This window comes from Erpetoichthys calabaricus, chromosome 14, assembly GCF_900747795.2.
Source record: "Erpetoichthys calabaricus chromosome 14, fErpCal1.3, whole genome shotgun sequence".
Lineage (NCBI taxonomy): Eukaryota > Metazoa > Chordata > Cladistia > Polypteriformes > Polypteridae > Erpetoichthys > Erpetoichthys calabaricus.
Window position 1 is genome coordinate 147,748 of NC_041407.2, and position 18,936 is coordinate 166,683.

At 47.6% G+C, this 18,936-nt stretch overlaps 1 protein-coding gene across 1 annotated transcript in view; it reads left to right on the forward strand.

The window, feature by feature from the left end:
• tmem104 (transmembrane protein 104) overlaps positions 1-18,936 on the forward strand; it is a 72,728-nt gene that overhangs the window by 28,677 nt on the left and 25,115 nt on the right. The window contains exons 7-8 of the mRNA XM_028818912.2: positions 4,122-4,221; positions 8,452-8,551. Coding sequence (XP_028674745.1) covers positions 4,122-4,221; positions 8,452-8,551 — 200 coding nt within the window. The remainder of the gene's footprint in view (positions 1-4,121; positions 4,222-8,451; positions 8,552-18,936) is intronic.

An 18,936-nucleotide genomic window follows, 5' to 3' on the forward strand; every position in this document is an offset into this window, starting at 1 on the left:
GTTTTTTCCTTGTTGGTCTCCTTTTGTTATATTTGTGAAGATGACCAATTTGTCAAGCGATTTTCATTAAATGACAAACACCATCATTGTGTTTGATCATAAAATGGTGAACTGTATAGAAATATACGTATATCATCAATAACAAACACACTTTATAAATGGAAGATGCAGAGCAGCAAAGCACCATGGGAACGATGTCATTTGTCATCACATGGCTGTCATCTGCCCTGCAAGTCGGCCACTACTTCTATCCACTCAAAGCAGTCCCCTTGTCTCGGTGGGCCACTTCATGCGCTAATTACTGTAATTGGTCTCCTTACCGAGTGGCACTGTTGATTTATAAGGCCAGCTGTAGTTCGGTCATTGATGACAACAAGGCCATTAATTCAGAGATGCCTCCCCATTATGGCAGGTCACTAGGATGCTGAACGTCCCCCTCTGTCACTGGAGTTTTGATCAGACTTTAGACCTCGACATGCTGTTGGCCACTTGTGAGGCAAGTGCACTGAGCGTCACTGTTGTACGTGAAAACCTGCAGAGAAGATGGCCCTTCAGTGTGGCGTCGACCAAGTGTGTGAATGTAACATGACCAGTGGGAAGGTCAAACGAGGAGGAGGAAATGAGGTCCGGCTAATCTCATCTGACACTTTCTGTCAATTTGGACGAGTTGGGACGCTCTGATCAGGTTTTTCAAGGCTGATGCCAATCCCTAATTTCATGTTTCAAAACGGAATTCCGTAGGCTTATTCCTCAATGAGCTAAATACTAAACTAAATAACATTTCCTTAAAAGTCACACTGTAACTAGTAAAAGATGTACAGTACCAAAATATGTATGTATAATATATATGGCACAGAAGAAAACAATGCTTCTCATTAATTACAATTGTTGAATTGTTTCTCTGATGTGCCTGTCTGAAACAAGACTTAATTAAAAAGTAGTTTTCACCATTTCTGTGACAAAGAAATATGTTTATTCTCACACAATCAGTTAATTGATATTGGTAATTAAACACTACTTAAATAAATATGTGTGTGTGTTTGTGTGGCTCACGGAGCTCCAAATGAGGCACATTCCCTTCATCGTGAGGGAGCGTCACTTACGGCACAGCGGCCATGTGGCGCGATTACCCGAGGGTGATCCAGCTTGCAGGGTCCTCATTGTTATGGACCAGGCCAAGGGGACGCCCACAGACTGATGGTCATTTCTGGAGGGTGGTGACTGGACCGCCTGTCTGCCTGGCGTTGCCAACCAGGATCCCGAGCTGTTTGGTCATGTGGTGGGTGCAGAAATGGGCTGAAACGATCAACTGTTGTGATTGGCCAATTTACTGATCGCCAATCGAGTCTCCTTTAGTGAAAATCGACAGCCAATGGGTTGGCGCATCCCTACAGCAGAAGGACTCTTTCAGTACAAGACACCAAAAAACTGCAAAAGAGTGTCGCCCCCTCTTGATGCAAGTACAGAGGTGGCGTTTTAACAAGCAACATAATGGACGCGGTGTGTTGGTTTTTGGTAGGAAATGAAGGATTCCCTAATTTAATGCAAGACGCATATATTTCTGGCCGAAGTGTCAGTCAGTCAGTCTTTGATGTTGTGGCTGTAGTTTGTACTAATGAATCCGTGCGGACCATGAGCCTGTCCTCCCCAAAATCTCCCATCCCTGTCACAATGCCCAAGTGCATACCATGGCACAAGAAGCAATCGAGGAAGCCTGTTGTGAGTCTGCAGCTTGTGGCTCAGTTTACTGGTCCATGTCAAAGACACCAGTGCAGCAGTAGTGCTGTGGACCTCCCCTTGGTCTGCCAGTATACACCGCGTGGTGCCATCAATGCACTAAGGGTGCTATGACCAATTTTACTAAATAGTTGTGATGTGCAGCCCTTCGCCTCTAGTCCAGATAACAGGAGGGTGCATGCCATTAACTGAGGCTGTCAGGATTTTCAAGAAGTCATTCAGATTTCTCTGATGTACAGAAGCTGCTCAGATGGTGCCAAGGCACTCAAAAATGGTGTTGTCGCCCCTGGAGAGTGTGCCAGCATCACTGGCACTTGTCGAGGTAATTATTGCAAAGTGTCTTGGCACATAGAACTCTCTGTTCCATTTTTGGTGCTTTTTGTCATTATTTGCTTTGTGTTTGTAATTGGTGACAGTATGTTAGTTTGTATTATGGCACAACTCTTCTGTTTTTATTTAGTTTCAAAAGGTAGATTGTGAAAGGTACAGAAAAGATCAGCTGGCAGCCATACACCAGGACATTGTGTGCCTCTGTCCTTGAAAATGATGGCACACTTACCGACCTCCGGTGTGCCGTGTGCCAAATGTGTGGTGACAGGGATGTTGTTTTCTGGCTGAACATGTCGAAGGTTCCTTTGGATTCTTAGCAGAGCTTTTCATTATTTCTTGTCATGAGCAGTGCTGCTTCTCGGCTCCACTTCCCGGTTCAGACCCTTTCTGCCTGGAGTTTGTTTGCTCCTCTGTGACCATTTCTCAGATATAAAAGTTAGATTCGTTGAATGAGCGTGTGCCAAATGTGCCATCTACAGGGTGGCTCCATACCTCTTGACCCTGTACGTGAGGTTGGATTAATGGACAGATGTTCTGCATTGTTAAGACAGTATGCCAGTATTGCCCTGGCACAGGTCTGTTTGCTCTGAAAAGAAGAAAATGCATTTTTAAGGAGTTTTCAGGGTATTCAGTCTTCTGTCCACATTCTTTAATTGTTTCCAACCCAAAATGTGTCTGAAATATTGACAGGCCACGTTTGAGTTATCCTTCACTTGTAAGTCCAGACGTCCCTAATGTGAAATCGGACCTGCCCTTCAGTAACGGCACGTGGGATGGGCAGACATCCTAGTAAGGAGTCTGGAAGATACCTTACCTGGATGGGAGGCTCCGAGTGGACAGAAAGGCATCCCGGCTGAGAGGGGGAAGGATGTCGCACCAGGACAAGGCTCCCCTAATGGATGGACGGACATCCCAGCTAGAGAAGAAGATGGTTCCTTACCCGGGCAGGAAGTCCCAAACAAATGGACAGGTGTCCCGAGCAGACATATGCATTAGCACCTTCCCTGGTCGGGATAAAAGAGGACATGGAAGGACTCCCTCTGGGGGTTATTTGTTCCCCTCATTTGCTAGATGGTAGCAGCCCTTGATATCTGTGCCCATTTGGGAACCGGCAGGGAATGCTGGGAGTTGTAGTTCGGCAGCCCCGCTGTGGTCCATGAGTGCAAGAGAGCGCTGCAGGGAGATGTACTCCATTATGTGGGAGTTCTGTGTGACTTCAAATGGGCAGCAGCCTTGGCACCAGAAGTACTCCCGGGTCCTCAGTAAAAGGGCCTGAACTTCCTTGTCCAGGCGAGTCGGAGCTTGGTGGAGAAAGGAGAGGTGCTTGGAGGAGAAGTAGTATTTATATAAAAACGCCCATTTATTTGAACCTGGGACTGTCTTGGTGTGTTCATGTTGGGGATCTCTTGCAGCCTTTTGCCTTCACAACAGCCATTTCATTAGGTCTTTGTGTGCCCGGGCATCGAACGTGACCCATCCTTGCCATGTTACAATATGTTGCATGTTTTTGTTTCTGTTCGGTGTTCGTATGGCCATAGCAGACTCTACTCGATCCTGCTTTATCCAGTTCAGCACACCCTGGCATCACGGCCATGTTTAAATAATCCCCATTCTAGTTCTTAGACCAGCCTTTTGCTAGTTGGGGTCACAAGAAGCCAAAACGCAAGATGAGAGAACTCCGGGTGGGATGCCCATCCACTTGAAAAAACAGCCCTACCCAGATCACTCACCCACCATCCTCTTGGGTGCCAGGAGAAGAGCTGTGACCATGCCATGACTGGCACAATGAACATGGCTGGGCCACACTACAGTTGGCACAAACAGCTAAAGTCGGCCTGGTGTGTTTTTCTCAGTCCAGACCGTAGGCCATTCCAGGATTAATCCCAGCAGCCCTTAAACAGCGCCAGTGTAATTGTGTTTGAATATTTGATTCCTTTCTTACCCGCTTGCTGGTGGTAAAGTGCCACAAGGCCGCCGGAGCTCATTGCTGACCGCTTTTATGATGTGCACGGCCAGAACTGACATCTTTGTTTGTTTGTTTTATTTCTTTCAAGTTGGTGTGAACTTGTTCTACATTTGCCTCATCGTCTATCTTTATGGAGACTTGGCAATCTATGCTGCTGCTGTGCCCATGTCGCTGATGGAAGTAGCCTGGTGAGTTTTTATTGATTTGACCAAATGAAGAAAACGATATATGCATTTTAATATTTAGTGCAAATGAAGAAAACAATATACAGTGGTGTGAAAAACTATTTGCCCCCTTCCTGATTTCTTATTCTTTTGCATGTTTGTCACACAAAATGTTTCTGATCATCAAACACATTTAACCATTAGTCAAATATAACACAAGTAAACACAAAATGCAGTTTTTAAATGATGGTGTTTATTATTTAGGGAGAAAAAAAATCCAAACCTACATGGCCCTGTGTGAAAAAGTAATTGCCCCCTTGTTAAAAAATAACCTAACTGTGGTGTATCACACCTGAGTTCAATTTCCGTAGCCACCCCCAGGCCTGATTACTGCCACACCTGTTTCAATCAAGAAATCACTTAAATAGGAGCTGCCTGACACAGAGAAGTAGACCAAAAGCACCTCAAAAGCTAGACATCATGCCAAGATCCAAAGAAATTCAGGAACAAATGAGAACAGAAGTAATTGAGATCTATCAGTCTGGTAAAGGTTATAAAGCCATTTCTAAAGCTTTGGGACTCCAGCGAACCACAGTGAGAGCCATTATCCACAAATGGCAAAAACATGGAACAGTGGTGAACCTTCCCAGGAGTGGCCGGCCGACCAAAATTACCCCAAGAGTGCAGAGACGACTCATCCGAGAGGTCACAAAAGACCCCAGGACAACGTCTAAAGAACTGCAGGCCTCACTTGCCTCAATTAAGGTCAGTGTTCACGACTCCACCATAAGAAAGAGACTGGGCAAAAACGGCCTGCATGGCAGATTTCCAAGACGCAAACCACTGTTAAGCAAAAAGAACATTAGGGCTCGTCTCAATTTTGCTAAGAAACATCTCAATGATTGCCAAGACTTTTGGGAAAATACCTTGTTGACTGATGAGTCAAAAGTTGAACTTTTTGGAAGGCAAATGTCCCGTTACATCTGGTGTAAAAGGAACACAACATTTCAGAAAAAGAACATCATACCAACAGTAAAATATGGTGGTGGTAGTGTGATGGCCTGGGGTTGTTTTGCTGCTTCAGGACCTGGAAGGCTTGCTGTGATAGATGGAACCATGAATTCTACTGTCTACCAAAAAATCCTGAAGGAGAATGTCCGGCCATCTGTTCGTCAACTCAAGCTGAAGCGATCTTGGGTGCTGCAACAGGACAATGACCCAAAACACACCAGCAAATCCACCTCTGAATGGCTGAAGAAAAACAAAATGAAGACTTTGGAGTGGCCTAGTCAAAGTCCTGACCTGAATCCAATTGAGATGCTATGGCATGACCTTAAAAAGGCGGTTCATGCTAGAAAACCCTCAAATAAAGCTGAATTACAACAATTTTGCAAAGATGAGTGGGCCAAAATTCCTCCAGAGCGCTGTAAAAGACTCATTGCAAGTTATCGCAAACGCTTGATTGCAGTTATTGCTGCTAAGGGTGGCCCAACCAGTTATTAGGTTCAGGGGGCAATTACTTTTTCACACAGGGCCATGTAGGTTTGGATTTTTTTTTCTCCCTAAATAATAAAAACCACCATTTAAAAACTGCATTTTGTGTTTACTTGTGTTATATTTGACTAATGGTTAAATGTGTTTGATGATCAGAAACATTTTGTGTGACAAACATGCAAAAGAATAAGAAATCAGGAAGGGGGCAAATAGTTTTTCACACCACTGTATATATTAATATTTAGTGCTCTTCCGAGGAAGATAAGAGGCAGCGCTGTACAGTCAGAGTTTGTAAGGAGGCTAAAAACAATTTAAAAAAGCCAAAGGCAGGAGTAGACGAGCACAGAGTGGAGACAGAAGTCCACGGTGGGTGAACACCTCACCTTCTCCAGTGGGTGCCTGCCAAGCGCCCCTCTCTAGCCTTCCATCTCCCTCCCTCACATGCCATCTCCCACCAGTTGAGCTTTCACCCAAGCCCACCTCCCGACTTGAGACTACAAAGCAGCCCAGCATTTGGTTCCTGCCCTTGAATGATCAGCCTGACTACTTCATTGACACACATCAGGAAAACCAAGATGCAGCTTTTTCACATGCATCCTCCATTCGTGATGTTTTCTTGCTGTTGACTCGAGAGCTTCACTTCACTTCAGCCTGCATTTCCTATGCTGAGGGCGTTTAATCAGCAGTCCTCAAAGGGCCGACCAACACGGGCAGATGCACAGGGAATGTCAAAGTGAATAAAGAAAGTGACGCCATTTGAGAAAATGAAAAAGAGGAACTAAAAGCTTAGAAGCCCTCGCTTGTCAGTTGATTGTGGTGCATAAGAAGAAGCTGATGAGCAGGAGTGAGGGTTACAAGGAGGTGCGTTAAAATATGTGGAGCCTTCATCAGCTTGTGTTTAGTAGCAGTTACTGTGAAACTGTATAGGAGAGGATGAGGAGGAGGAGGGCCTGCATTCAAGTGTACAGAGTGCTCTGCTGCAGCACTGAGAGTCTCTCGAACTCTTCATCATTTAGGGTGAATTTAAATAAATACTGGGGTTTACTTTTATTTATTTAAATTTATATTGGGTGTACTAATGTTGTTTTTATTGTGTGTGGGAAGCTCCTTATGATGAAATTACAAAGCTCTGCACAGCCAATTTTTATTTTTGTTGCATTTGTGATGTAAAAGTGCGGTGTTTTATATTACAGCCGCGGGCACTGGGACTGCTTGGGGTGCTGAGCAAGTTGGACCAGGGAGGTTATTTTCGTTCTCCTTGCTGGCAGTTTGGGTCCTTTTGGGCCTGCCTGCTCCTCTTCCTCTCTTGGTGCCAGCTTATGTATTGCCGTTCTTATTCTTTGGCCAGTTTTTGTCTTTTTTTTTTTTTTTTTGTGGACAGGGAGCCCGCAGTCCTTTCTGGTGTGGCTTCCATGTTCGTCCCACAGAGTCTTGTAGCTCCCATTCCCGACCATAAAGACAGTGGCGTGGGCTGTAAGGCATCCTGGGCTTTGAATCTCTTTTTTTGGGGTTCTCAGGTGCTTCCAACAAATTTCACACAAACAGGCAAAATGTAACTCGCCGTCATGGGTTCAGGTTCTAATTATTGTGACATTTGGCTGATGTTTGTATTGCAAGGAGACCAACAAGATCAGGGGGCTCTGCAGCTGGATTAGGTGACGTGCTCAGGGTCACACAGTAACTGAAGACCTTGGGGTTACAGTCCAGTGAGCACCAGTGCTGGCATGAAGTGTAAACGGTCTTCATGGCTTTGGCCAAGTCCTGCTTTGTGTCCTCACATGGAAGCTCCTCCTCCTCTTGTTCTTCTTCTTTTTTCTTTTGCTCCTTTTCTGTATGACGAGTTTACTAATGTCACTTACAACTGGCCAGTTTGTTTGGGTCTTTTTTCAGCATTTTGAGCTCATGTGCTCTCTGGATTTCTAGGTGGTCTTTAATAATAATATAATATGATTATTGCTGTATACTATGGTGGGCTCTTATGTATTCATGATACTTTGCAGTTGCTGCACAGGCAGATTAAGTGGAAGTGAATGCTGCGGCCTTGCGGCTCAAAGCCTGAGGTCCACTTCACAAATGCCTGCAGCTCCTGTGACTCTGAAAGTCTCTCGGCTGCCCGCCTCTCCGTTTGCCAGCTAAAGTATAATGTCGGATGAAGCGGTTACCTTGGTATGTTTCAGAATCTGTACGCCACTTTTTGATATAATAAAACTGGCGCCTTGAGAGCACGAGTGACACTTACAAGCAGCACGTGTTTGTCACGTGAGCCCCTCTCTCAGTGTTGTGGTCTCTTGTGGTCTTAAGTTTCCTCTGCTGTTTGTATTCTAATTTGCTTTGCCCCACCATCACCAAGATTAACTGTACTGTCTTAATGATGGGGGGCTTTGATGGAAATTGTGGGGCCTTTACATGCTTACGCTGGTTTAATTTTAATTCTGATCATTTACATGGAGGCACATTTCCACAACGAGCATTAAACCCCAAAGTCTTAGTGTAAGTGACCAGAAGGCTATTAGCTACTTATTTATGGTGACCTGTGCTCTTTAATATCATTTGGAGAAAAATCAGTTACCGGCCAGATAAGGGCCATTCAGCCCTACAAGACCCCCCAGTCCAGTCCACACAGTTTCTTCAAAGTAATGTTATGCCAAGCTTTGCATTTTGTAAAATATTTACAGTATGATAAAGATCACATGGGAGACCCCACTAGTGTGTGTCCAGTTAGCAGGACCCCTAAACACACTCTTGTATTTTTGTCTACAGTGGCAACCTCTCCTGCAGTGCCGGAAGCAGCTTAAAGTACAACGACACGGAGGTGTGCTGGGGGCACGTCAAGCGACAAGACGCTTACAGGATATTTCTGGTAAGAGCACCCCGTGACTTCGGTCATCTTCACCCCCCCTCACAGTGACCTCGGTCTCCTTCACCCCCCCCCAATGACCTCGGTCAACTTCACCAATCCCGTGACTTTGGTCTCCTTCACCCCCCGTGACCTCGGTCTCCTTCACCCCTGTCTGTGTTTCAGTTCGTATCTGTTATGTATGCACCACTAACAGCATATCTTGAATATCTGCTTCTGTATTATTAGTTTGGATTTACAGCAAACTGTTTTTGACAACACTGTAATTGCAATACTTGCTATCTTCAGATATTAAATGCTAAACATTGCATATGTGCTTGCTGCACAGCCACCAGGTACACATCTGAAGTGGAGCTGCTGATGATGATGATGATGAGTTTTCTGTGAAGTCAGCCTGTAACTTAGGAAGTAGACGAAGGTTATGCTTAATCCAGAAGCCCCCAGTCAGTGATGATAACTAACGTGGTACCTGCACACGGTCAAATATGACGTCCTGCTTTACAAAGGCACTTGACCATTTTCTAGATCTCTAAATGGTTCAGCAGGAACACAAACAGCCCGCCGTGTTGCGTCGATTCCTCTGGCGGAGCAGAGTAGAGTGCTGCTGTGTCCTTCGTGTCATGGGTGGCGCCTCTGAAGACATTCAGCTCGGCTAAAGCAAGCAGCAAGGACGTGTTGTGATATTTTTGTGCTTAGAAATTGCCAGCTTCTCTCTTTCCACTTTGGGAATCCATTTACTGTTTAGTAAGACTAGTGAACTGTCTGAAGTGTCCACGTCTGATAATTACGGAGCCACTCGATATGTGTAGTTAGGTGGTGGTAAGATTAACAGCAGGATGATGGCTCCTTTCGCTGGCTTTGCTCCTGCAGTTGACCCTTTTTTAACATTCCAGCCAATGTCTTCTCTTTTTTGCTGTGCCTGCAGGCGTCCTTGGAGGCCCTGACTGTTCCTCTTCCTGGGCTTCTGCGACTTTACCTGATGCTGTGGCCTCGAGTTTCTGGGAGGCTGGCTTGCTTTCCCCTCTTGCTATGGCAAGGAAAGTGACAGATAATTCGGCCAGTAGGAACCGGCCAGTGTGTGAATAGTGAAGCCCGTAAGGTGTCGTGAATGTCCGTAGCTCTGTCACGGTGCCTGGACCATTGAAGGCATTAGCTTGTGATGAGACAGACTGCAGTCGTAGCTCTCTAAATGTTCTTTTCACGTATCGGTACTTTAGTGGCGTTTTGGCACCAGCCAATATGTCGGTTACACTTCAGTATCGAGTCGCCTGAATGCAGACGTCGGTAATGGATGCTGTGACGTTGACGAGCGAGGGACTTCAGTTTGAGGTGTCTCAGATTACATGTTTAGAATTCAAACTGAAATTCCAGATATGGTCAGTTGTGTGTTTGCATAGTTGAACTTGTTGGGTATTAAGAATGACGTTTTTGAGATCTTGCTAAGTTAAACATATTAGACGTATCTGAACCTCCACAGACGTCCTTGGGAAGAGCCAGTCAGTGCCTACGGGTCAAGATGGCCGTGTAGAGAGAGAGAGATGGGCCCTTTGAACTATGACTTGCTCAAACAGAGTTACTGTACCTCCCATCATCACGGGATGTTAAATTGCAGAACCTCTTGCCATACACAAGTAGCGCAGTCGCCGTTCATCCTGGACGTGTCAGCATTTGGTCCTTTTCTCATCCTGTTGGCCTTCGGGCCGCGGTGGGCTGCGTTTGAAATGCCTGCCCTTCTGCCAGCAGCTTGTACTTGTCCGTGTCTCCTCTTCTGCTTCTTTCCCAGTAATAGCTGGCACACCACTAAACAAACCAAATATTTCAACTGCACAAGTAGGGGATTTAGATAAAATAATAAACCCAGTCCTCCACGCTTTCTCCTTGAATGCCATCTACACCATCAAAGTGCTGAAATATTAAAAGGATGTCAACTGGCGGCTGAACTGGTAAACCGATGTTGAACTGTGATGTCCACCGCTGTTTTTTAGTGTTGTCTTGAATGCTGCCCTCCCTCCGTGTTTGGTTTCATTATACAAACACAACTCTTTAGATCAGTGGAGCACAGTCTTTAGATTTAGAACCGCTGATGCCCGGTGGCAGCTTTAATGGATGAAGCATCGGGCATCAGCTGCACAGCACAAATATTTACTTGATGTTCTGCCTGAAAGCGGCAGCCTCATCGACGAGCGTCTCCCTTCCTTGTGTTATTATGCAGCTTGTCGTCCTTCAGTTGCCGTTGCTTCTTATTCTGGAGGGGCAGGTCGTGTTTCAGCCTACCATGCAGACCACTCACTCACTCACTGCTGCATTGCATAATCACAAAGCCCACTGCTGGTGACAGACGTCTGTGTCAGGAAAGGCAGAAATGCATCGGTGACGAGTGGACTAGCGTGCTTCACAGTGCCAGTGTCTGGACTGGAGTCCAAATCTGGTGACACTTCAGGTCATTTATTTCATACAGTGTGACAAGCTGTGGGGGTACAGGATTGGCCTTCCATTTTTATTTAATGCTGTACCTGTCACATAACATACTTTCCCTACTATTTGATGCAACGCTTTTGTCACGATGGGGTCCTTGAGTCATCCTGTTCTCTCTTTCAGACCCTTTATCACGTGGACCCCAAGAGAATGCCCCAAATCCCATCAGTATGCAACCCAGGCAATTACAGAGGGCAGGAGGGAAGGTTTATACTTGACTTGTGCAAAGATGAAGTTAGATGAGCCGACTAAAATGACTGTGACAAAGTAGCACCTGGACGGCCCGGTGGCTCTCCATCTTGGTATGTTGATGGGTCTGTGGTTCGGCAGGTCGCTTCTCCAGCAGAGAGTGACATCATGGCTCCTCTGTTAGCCTCGGCTTTTCTTATGACACGCCTCAAGTGTGCACTCGAATGGTTCATCGCCTCTGCCCATCTCTACCCCCGTACCCCCATAGCCAGCACAAACCTGTTTGTCCCTTCATGTGAGCACGTGTCACTCCCTGCGTGACAGCATTTTAATTTAAGGCAGAGATCCGCTTTTACTGGCTCTGGTGGGTCCCAAATGTGCCCCGGGCAAGAATGATTATCACAATATATGTACTAGATTTATAATTTGCAGTGCAAGGGAAGATAACCGATGACATGAAAACTCAGTGACTTGGTGACAATGACTCTCATGGCAAGTGTTGTGGCATCAAGTCAGACTACAGAGCAGGAGTCCATGTCCTGTAGCAGATGATGTTGATGCTCCATCTCCAGCATAATCTCTAGGGTACTGCGCCCATTTCATGGTGCTCTCTGGCCTCACTTAAGATCGAATGCCATGGCAGTTGTACCTCTTTGCCCGGTAGAGAGCTGTGACCTTTTTAGAAATGAGCGCAGCAGAGATGCAGCTCTTGGTTCTCCATGTCACACTCCGGGTGAGCTGCTAGGGTACTCTTGACATCCAGAATTCGGAGCCCTCCTTAGATGGATTCAGATGACACTACAGAACCCCAGGGGACACAGCAGTGACCTCCTCTCACTCCTCGTGTTGCTCCTCTTGGATCAGAGATGGCTGCTGCACTTGTTCCTTCCCGATGTGCCTCGGCCTGACTCTTCAACAGGTAAGTCGGAATTCCCAGTCAGACGTTCGCAGGCCTGCCTTTTCTTTTGTTTTTGAGCACCTGCACATTTTCAAACTTAATATCCGATGTAGACGACAGAAGTCTTGCGTGGTGAGAGCACTTCATTGACAAGCTAACAGGACTTAAAATGATGCACTTTTAGACTCCAGCGTTATAAAATCCATCGGCTCTTCATGCCAAGCGCCTGGTGCCCTTGTGTCTCCGACTCCTGCGCTTGCTCAGTCATTCAGAGTTTAGGAGAGATGACCTCAGAGTTTTGACTTTTGGACGTCACAGACTAGGAGGCAGCACTGCATCTGCTCTCCCAGCAGGAGTTGCTACAGTCGGCCAAGTGTGGTGCACCCTACTGGATAAACTGGGAGTGGAAGTGTGCGAGGGGCACCGTTAAACGGGACGACGAGCTGAGTGAAGTGCCGGGTGCTGGGCACGCTCTTTGTCCGACCTTTCCAGGTTGTGACCACTGAGCCTTGTGTGGACTGAAGTGTTCCACTTGTTGGAGGAGCCACGTGGCGCTTGAGCAGAATTTTGGGAAGTTACCAGCTGCCCAGTGGGGCGTTCAGAGCAGAGATGTCAGTACAGATGGTTTATTAGAGATTATCCCAGCTGGAGGAACACTTGAGCGGTGAATTATAGAAATGGACAGTGAGGCTCATGCCGACTAATTTCAGGACACAAGAATGTCGGCTCAGCTAGAGATCCTGATTGCAATATTGGATAGACGCAGCATGGCCAATGTGAAGCTGTGAAGGAGAATGTTGTCAAGTTAAAAAAGGCGCAGAGCACGAGCTGGCATGGGGGTAGCAGGTCTGAGCTGAGCCCGTTATTACGTGTGGCTTTAAAGAGGGGAATGCCCTCCGTGTCTTCACAGATTGACCCAAAAGGCGTCCAAAATCATCGGCAGTCCTTGACGGTCCTGGCAGTCCTGTCGTACTTCATTCATTCATTCATTTGTTTGTTTTATTTTTATCTGAGCAGAGGCCCGGCTGGCCAACGTCAGCTTTCTTGTACCCTTGTAAGAATCTGCTCAACGTTTCCTGACCAATGGCAGCGGTCGTCTGCCTGGCCAGAGCGTAGAAAGGGATTGTGGTAGAGGGGCTTAGTCTAACTTCACAGCAGGGGCCACCTGGGAGAGGGCAGGGGACGGTGTTGGTCAGCCTTTGTCTTTCCTGTCATTGTACCCAGCAGTTTCCATTGATGCCAATGTGATGGCATTCTTCAGGTCTATAAGAAGCCCACCATTGCACTTAATTGGCAAGGTGAACTGGAAGCGGATGGATAGATGGTCAGTCAAACTTTAGACTTTCATGGCTGAAATCAAGTGCTGGGTTTTTGGCCCACATTCTGTACTGGAACTGGGGAGCGGCCATCAGAAGTGCCAGCTAACCGCTACTTGTCGGGTATTGTGTGGCCCTCCGTGACGTTTCTGCTGATGGCTGTTACCACACGTTCTGCTGGCTTGGCTTCACATGTCATTCATAGGATGCTGCATGGCAGGCAGAAGAGCTCAGATGGATTTGGATTGTTGGGATGTTTGAGGAGCTTCAGCCACCGGGGCTGTCCAGGTTTAGGGTGACCTGCGCTTTTTCTGGCTGGAGTGTTGTTTTCTGAATTCATCTTCTGTGCTTTTCCTTTTTGTGTCTTAGAGACTACAGGCCCCCCATATTTCTTTACATTTCTAAACAGCACGGTTATTGTCGTTAACTCCATTTGTCGTCTTCTTTTGTTTTCCCCTCGTGAAGGCCTCTCAGCGACTTGGTTGAGCCTTATTTCTGTACAAAGCTGCACGTCGGTTCAGAGTCAATTGTGAAAGAAATGTCCTGCCGGCCATAAAGGACTTGTCAGCAGTCAATTCGATGAAGAGGCCCAGTGCTCAGAGGTAGTGCTAGCAGTGACGATGACGAAGGCCTGCCATTCAGCCGGACGTGGGCTTACTTGGCACTCGGCAAGCGTGTTGAATTCTGGGTTGACGCCCAGGAAATGCCGCTTTACTCCTCAGGCCCAGGATGCGGGGTCTTCGTGTGAACTTTTACAAAGACCGTTGTAACAGCCATTGTGTGGGTGTTAGGGCCTTGGCGAGTTCAGGGTGACCAACTGCTGGGTGTCTTCTCAGCTGAAGGGGTTTTAGGCCGCCTCATGGGCTGTTAAGGAGAGTATTGGCTCTCGAGTCCTGTCATTTAAAAGATCTTTGCAATCAATGCTCTGCCATTTTAGGGTTTTGATTAAAAGCTTCAAAGTAATTTAGACGTGCAACTAAAGAAGTTTAGCGGTGAGTGTTGGGGAACGAGTGGACGACTTTGATCAAAGAAGGGACATTCCTGAAAATGTCCGAATCCTTGGTTAAGCAGACCCGCTCATTTGGAAATATCCGAAAGCAGAAGTGCTTCTTGTCCGTTGCTCTTATTTCATCCTTTCATCAGCGGTGTCTTGTGTAATTTTTCGCAGCAGAAGATTGTGAGATGTGAGGAAAGCCCTCGCCTTCCTCTGCTGTGGCTTCTCGCTTTCTGAATGGTAACACAGGTTGATCCACCAGTGGGCACCTCTGGCATTTAATAAACATCCAGCGTCCAAAGCCACAGTCATCTGATGGACGACGCCTGCCGTTCTCACACATCTTCCGGGGTTGTTGAGTGGCCTTTGCTATGGCAGCGCGCTTGGACCAACACCCCTGGCGGTGTTACTTTTGGGTTTGGATGGCGTGTGTGAAAGTCTCAGGCTGATCTAGAATTGTAATAATGACGATACGTTATTTATGTAGCGCCTTTCCCACGTAATTCTGTTTGGAGGAGCCCTGCTCAGTAAATGGCATACTAATTGTTTACTTGCCCCCTGCCCGTGTCGCTCTGCAGCCCTCGTGTTTATTCACAGTTAGAAGTACTTGACCTGCTTATGTCCTCGACCACCGCCCGCCAGGGGTCTTCCTGAGAGGGATGCCTGTGGCCGTCCTACTGCTCGAGAATAGAGGGTCACGAGCGAAGAGGAAGGCTTTGTTAAGCCGGCTGAGAATGTGAGACGACAGAATAGAAAGGGTGGGTGGCAGCTGTGACACCCTGCTAAATGTCACCCATGAGTTAGAAAGACCTCCGATCACTCAGAACTGGGCACATGTGGTATTGATCATAGCAGGTCTGCCCGGCATGGCGCTGTAAACATTGAGAGAACGGGCAGTGCAGGGCAGCGTAGCGCTCGCCAGGCCAGTGGCCTTTACAGGTCAATTCTCCTGACTTGGAGTGTCACACGCAGTGTGCGAAGTGCAGGGCACTGTTCTTGTGGGGTCCGCTCGTGCGCCATGTTCAAATCACAGCTCACTCCTTGTGCTTTCAGTGGGCTTTAGTGGGCATTACGTCTAACGTAGCTTTGAGTAATTGAGCGGCTGCGCCTTGGCGACTCTTTACCACGCCCAGCGCTTCCACTTACAGGTTCAAATTTGTTCAACTTCTGCAGAACAAAGACAAATGGAATTAGTGGCACATGAAAAGAAATGTCCCGTTTCTAGCCAACGTGTACCACGCCATTCAAATGCAGCATGCTGTTGGGCGGGTTACTGCGTGAAGGCCCACTAGCCAGCATCTCGACCTCTCCGGGCTGAGCTGCGTGCAGACAATGCATCGCCGAAGGAGACGACGTTTGGTTTGGTGCTTGATGCCCTGGCTACGCTTGTGAAAGTTCGTTTAGCTTTCTAATTCTTGCAGATTGTCATGTGATCTGGGGGTCTCTAGTTTTTCATCCTGGCCAATAGCATAGCGAGCTCTGGTGACCTTTTACTGGACTGCATGTTTTCATTGTACATTGCAAGTGCTGTTCATCCTTTAATTTGGAGTTTTGGTGGCAGCTCTTCAGGATGCCCCCTGAGTTTGGGTGGACCAAGATGAATAAATGACTCCTTTACAGCCCCTCTGGTGGCGTGGGCCCAGGAGACCCCCAACTTTGACCTTCCCAGCGGACTGTTCAGTTGTCCCAACGGCCGAGAGTAGAAATGACCCCAAATTACACAGCCCAAGGGCGGTGGTGCTGACCAAGCATTTTGTGTGCAGGCCGAGAGTTGGCAGAAACGTTACGTTAACTAACAGACTCGTGTCACTGGGTCTCAGGACAGGGTGGCCGTCATCGTGTCACAGTGAAGGCTCTTTTTATCCCTCTTGTGTGGGTTTTCATTTGTGACCGCCAGGCTTCGACCCCACATCCTGAAATGACCGCCACGGTGCACGCCATCTGACTTTCTTGCCGACGGTTAACGGTAAGTGGGCTGTGCGTGGGCACGTGGACAAGATTTACGAGGAGCCGACTGGAGTAATGAACAAGGACAGCTGAGGACTTTATTAATGGAGAGGCCTCCTTTATGACTCCCGTTACTCGAATTCTTTCAGTAAGCTGCTCTGTTAACGTAGCGATTGATTTATGAGGGGACGCAGGGACATCAGCGGCGCTGTGAGTATGGCTCCTGGTGAGCCGGTGGGCCCCATGTTGCATTTGCAGGGTCCGATTAGTCTTCGGCGTTGTGACCAGTCACGTCTGTGTTTCGTGGGTGGTGGCGGAGGCGCTTTCCAGCACTAATGCCTCATCTTTAGGCACATCCTCAGCCATCGGGAGAGCTCATCCGTCTCGGACTCAAACAGCGTCAGACAGAGAAACAGAAATGAGGATGAAAGAGCGCTTGAAGGATGGAAATGGCTTACAGGCTCCTCGGCTTCAGACCGCTCACGGCGCACTTGATTGGTCAGTGAGCTGCCAGCGCACTCAACTGAAATGTCGGTGATTCATTCCCGGTCATTTGCCGAGTGCTGTTGTTTATCACTGTGGCCCTGAAGTGCAAAAAGCAATCTAAAAGGAAATGGTGGCAGCGGCGGCTGCAAAAACGAGGGCTGTTTTCAGAAGAAGTGCCTTTGGATTCGGCGTGTTGTTGAGATGGATGGAGATGGAGATGTGGTGCCTCCTGTTTAGATCCTGGCACCGAGGATGGGAAGGAGCCCGGCCACTGGAGGAGTTTCCTCAGCCCAGTTGGCTTGTTGTCGTTGGGTGGCAAGGCTGAATGACGTGACGCTGCCCGTTTCAAGGCCGTGGAAACCAGAGCCTCATTTGTCTTCACTTTTCACACAGCTTTGTTAGTTTGCCAGGTTGCCCACTGTCTTTGAGGCCACCGTCTGGCCTTTAGAGCAGATGCAACTTTGGGGTGACATTTTGCACTTCAGGGTCATGGTAATTTATAACGAGGAGGGCTCCGATTTGTTACAGCAGTCAAAGCCAGGGTGACAAGGCGCTATATGAAGGGAAAAACATGCAAGGAACGACCATACCAAGGTGCTCTAGTTGGCACCGGCAGATTAGGTGACTGGCGCAGACTTCTGCTCTGGGATCCACTTAATTCCTTAAGGAAAAATCGGGAGTGGCCCCCCTCGACTTTCACGTACACTCAGATATGGGGATGGATATGTGAGGAGTAAACTGCAAGACAAGGATTATACTTTTAAACTATGGACATTAAAGAACCGCCAACATCAAAATAATAATGAAGTAGTATTATAAAAGTAAAGTTGAATAAAGAGGACGCTGCACCAATAAAAGGTAAAGTAGCTCTAGTGGTTAGCGGAAATAACTTCAATATTGACAGAAATCGACGTACCAAATTACTCTGATGCAGAGTTTGGTTGACCAAAGTGAAAGCTACTCAGGTTATCGTGTTTACAGACAGAGACGGGCGGACAGTCACACACACACACACACACACACAGACAGTCAGACAAACTGAGATGTACAGATGGACACAGACACAGGCAGAGAGAGAGAGAGACACAAATGGACACAGACGGACGGTCAGACAGATGGACACACTGAGACATACGACAGACAGACAGAGGGACACACACAGAGACACAAATGGACAGACAGACAGACCGAGAAGACAGACATACAGATGGACACAGAGACAGACACAAATGGACAGACGGAGACAGTCAAACACAGACAGTCAGACGGACCGAGACAGACGGAGACGTACAGATGGACACACACAGGCAGAGAGACACACAAATGGACACAGACGGACACACCGAGACATACAGATGGACAGACACAGAGGGACACACACTGATGGAGACAGAGAGACACAGACACACAGACAGACAGACAGTCAGACAGACGGACACACCGAGACGTACAGATGGACAGACAGACAGTCAGTCAGACAGACGGAGACACAGAAGGATAGTCAGACAGACGGACACACTGAGATGTACAGATGGACAGACAGAATTCCAAAAGTGGACTCCAGGAGGTCTGAAACGTCGACTCCTCTAAATCTCGAGGTTGACTTTTTGGACGATTCCAGTGCTCTCCCTTACTTCATAGTCGAGGAAGTCGACGACACCAAAGACGATCAGAGCCACACATGAGCAGCAGATGCACAGCAGCTGTCACTTTGGGTTTGTGTCGTGTGGCTTCACTCTTTGTGCCCAACTCGAGTGCCTGAAAACATCCATTGGGTCCCTGAGCTGAAGCCCACTTCCTTGTTAAATTTGCCCATTATGTGGGGCACCATCTGGACGTGTTATGTGGCCTTCAGAGGCACCGTATGCACCGAGTGACCACCTTATTAAGGTGGGCTACACACTACACGAGTGCAGTCGAGAGGTCATTTGATCCAACGGTAAGAGTGGGAAAGTGACTTTGAGCGTGGCATGACCAGCTGCCCTCCAAGACCCCCAGGGAGTGGTGACGCTGGAGGTCAGGAGACAATGGCCAGGTACAGAAGGGCCACAAAATAGTCAAATTGGCACAGTAGAGTGCTGAA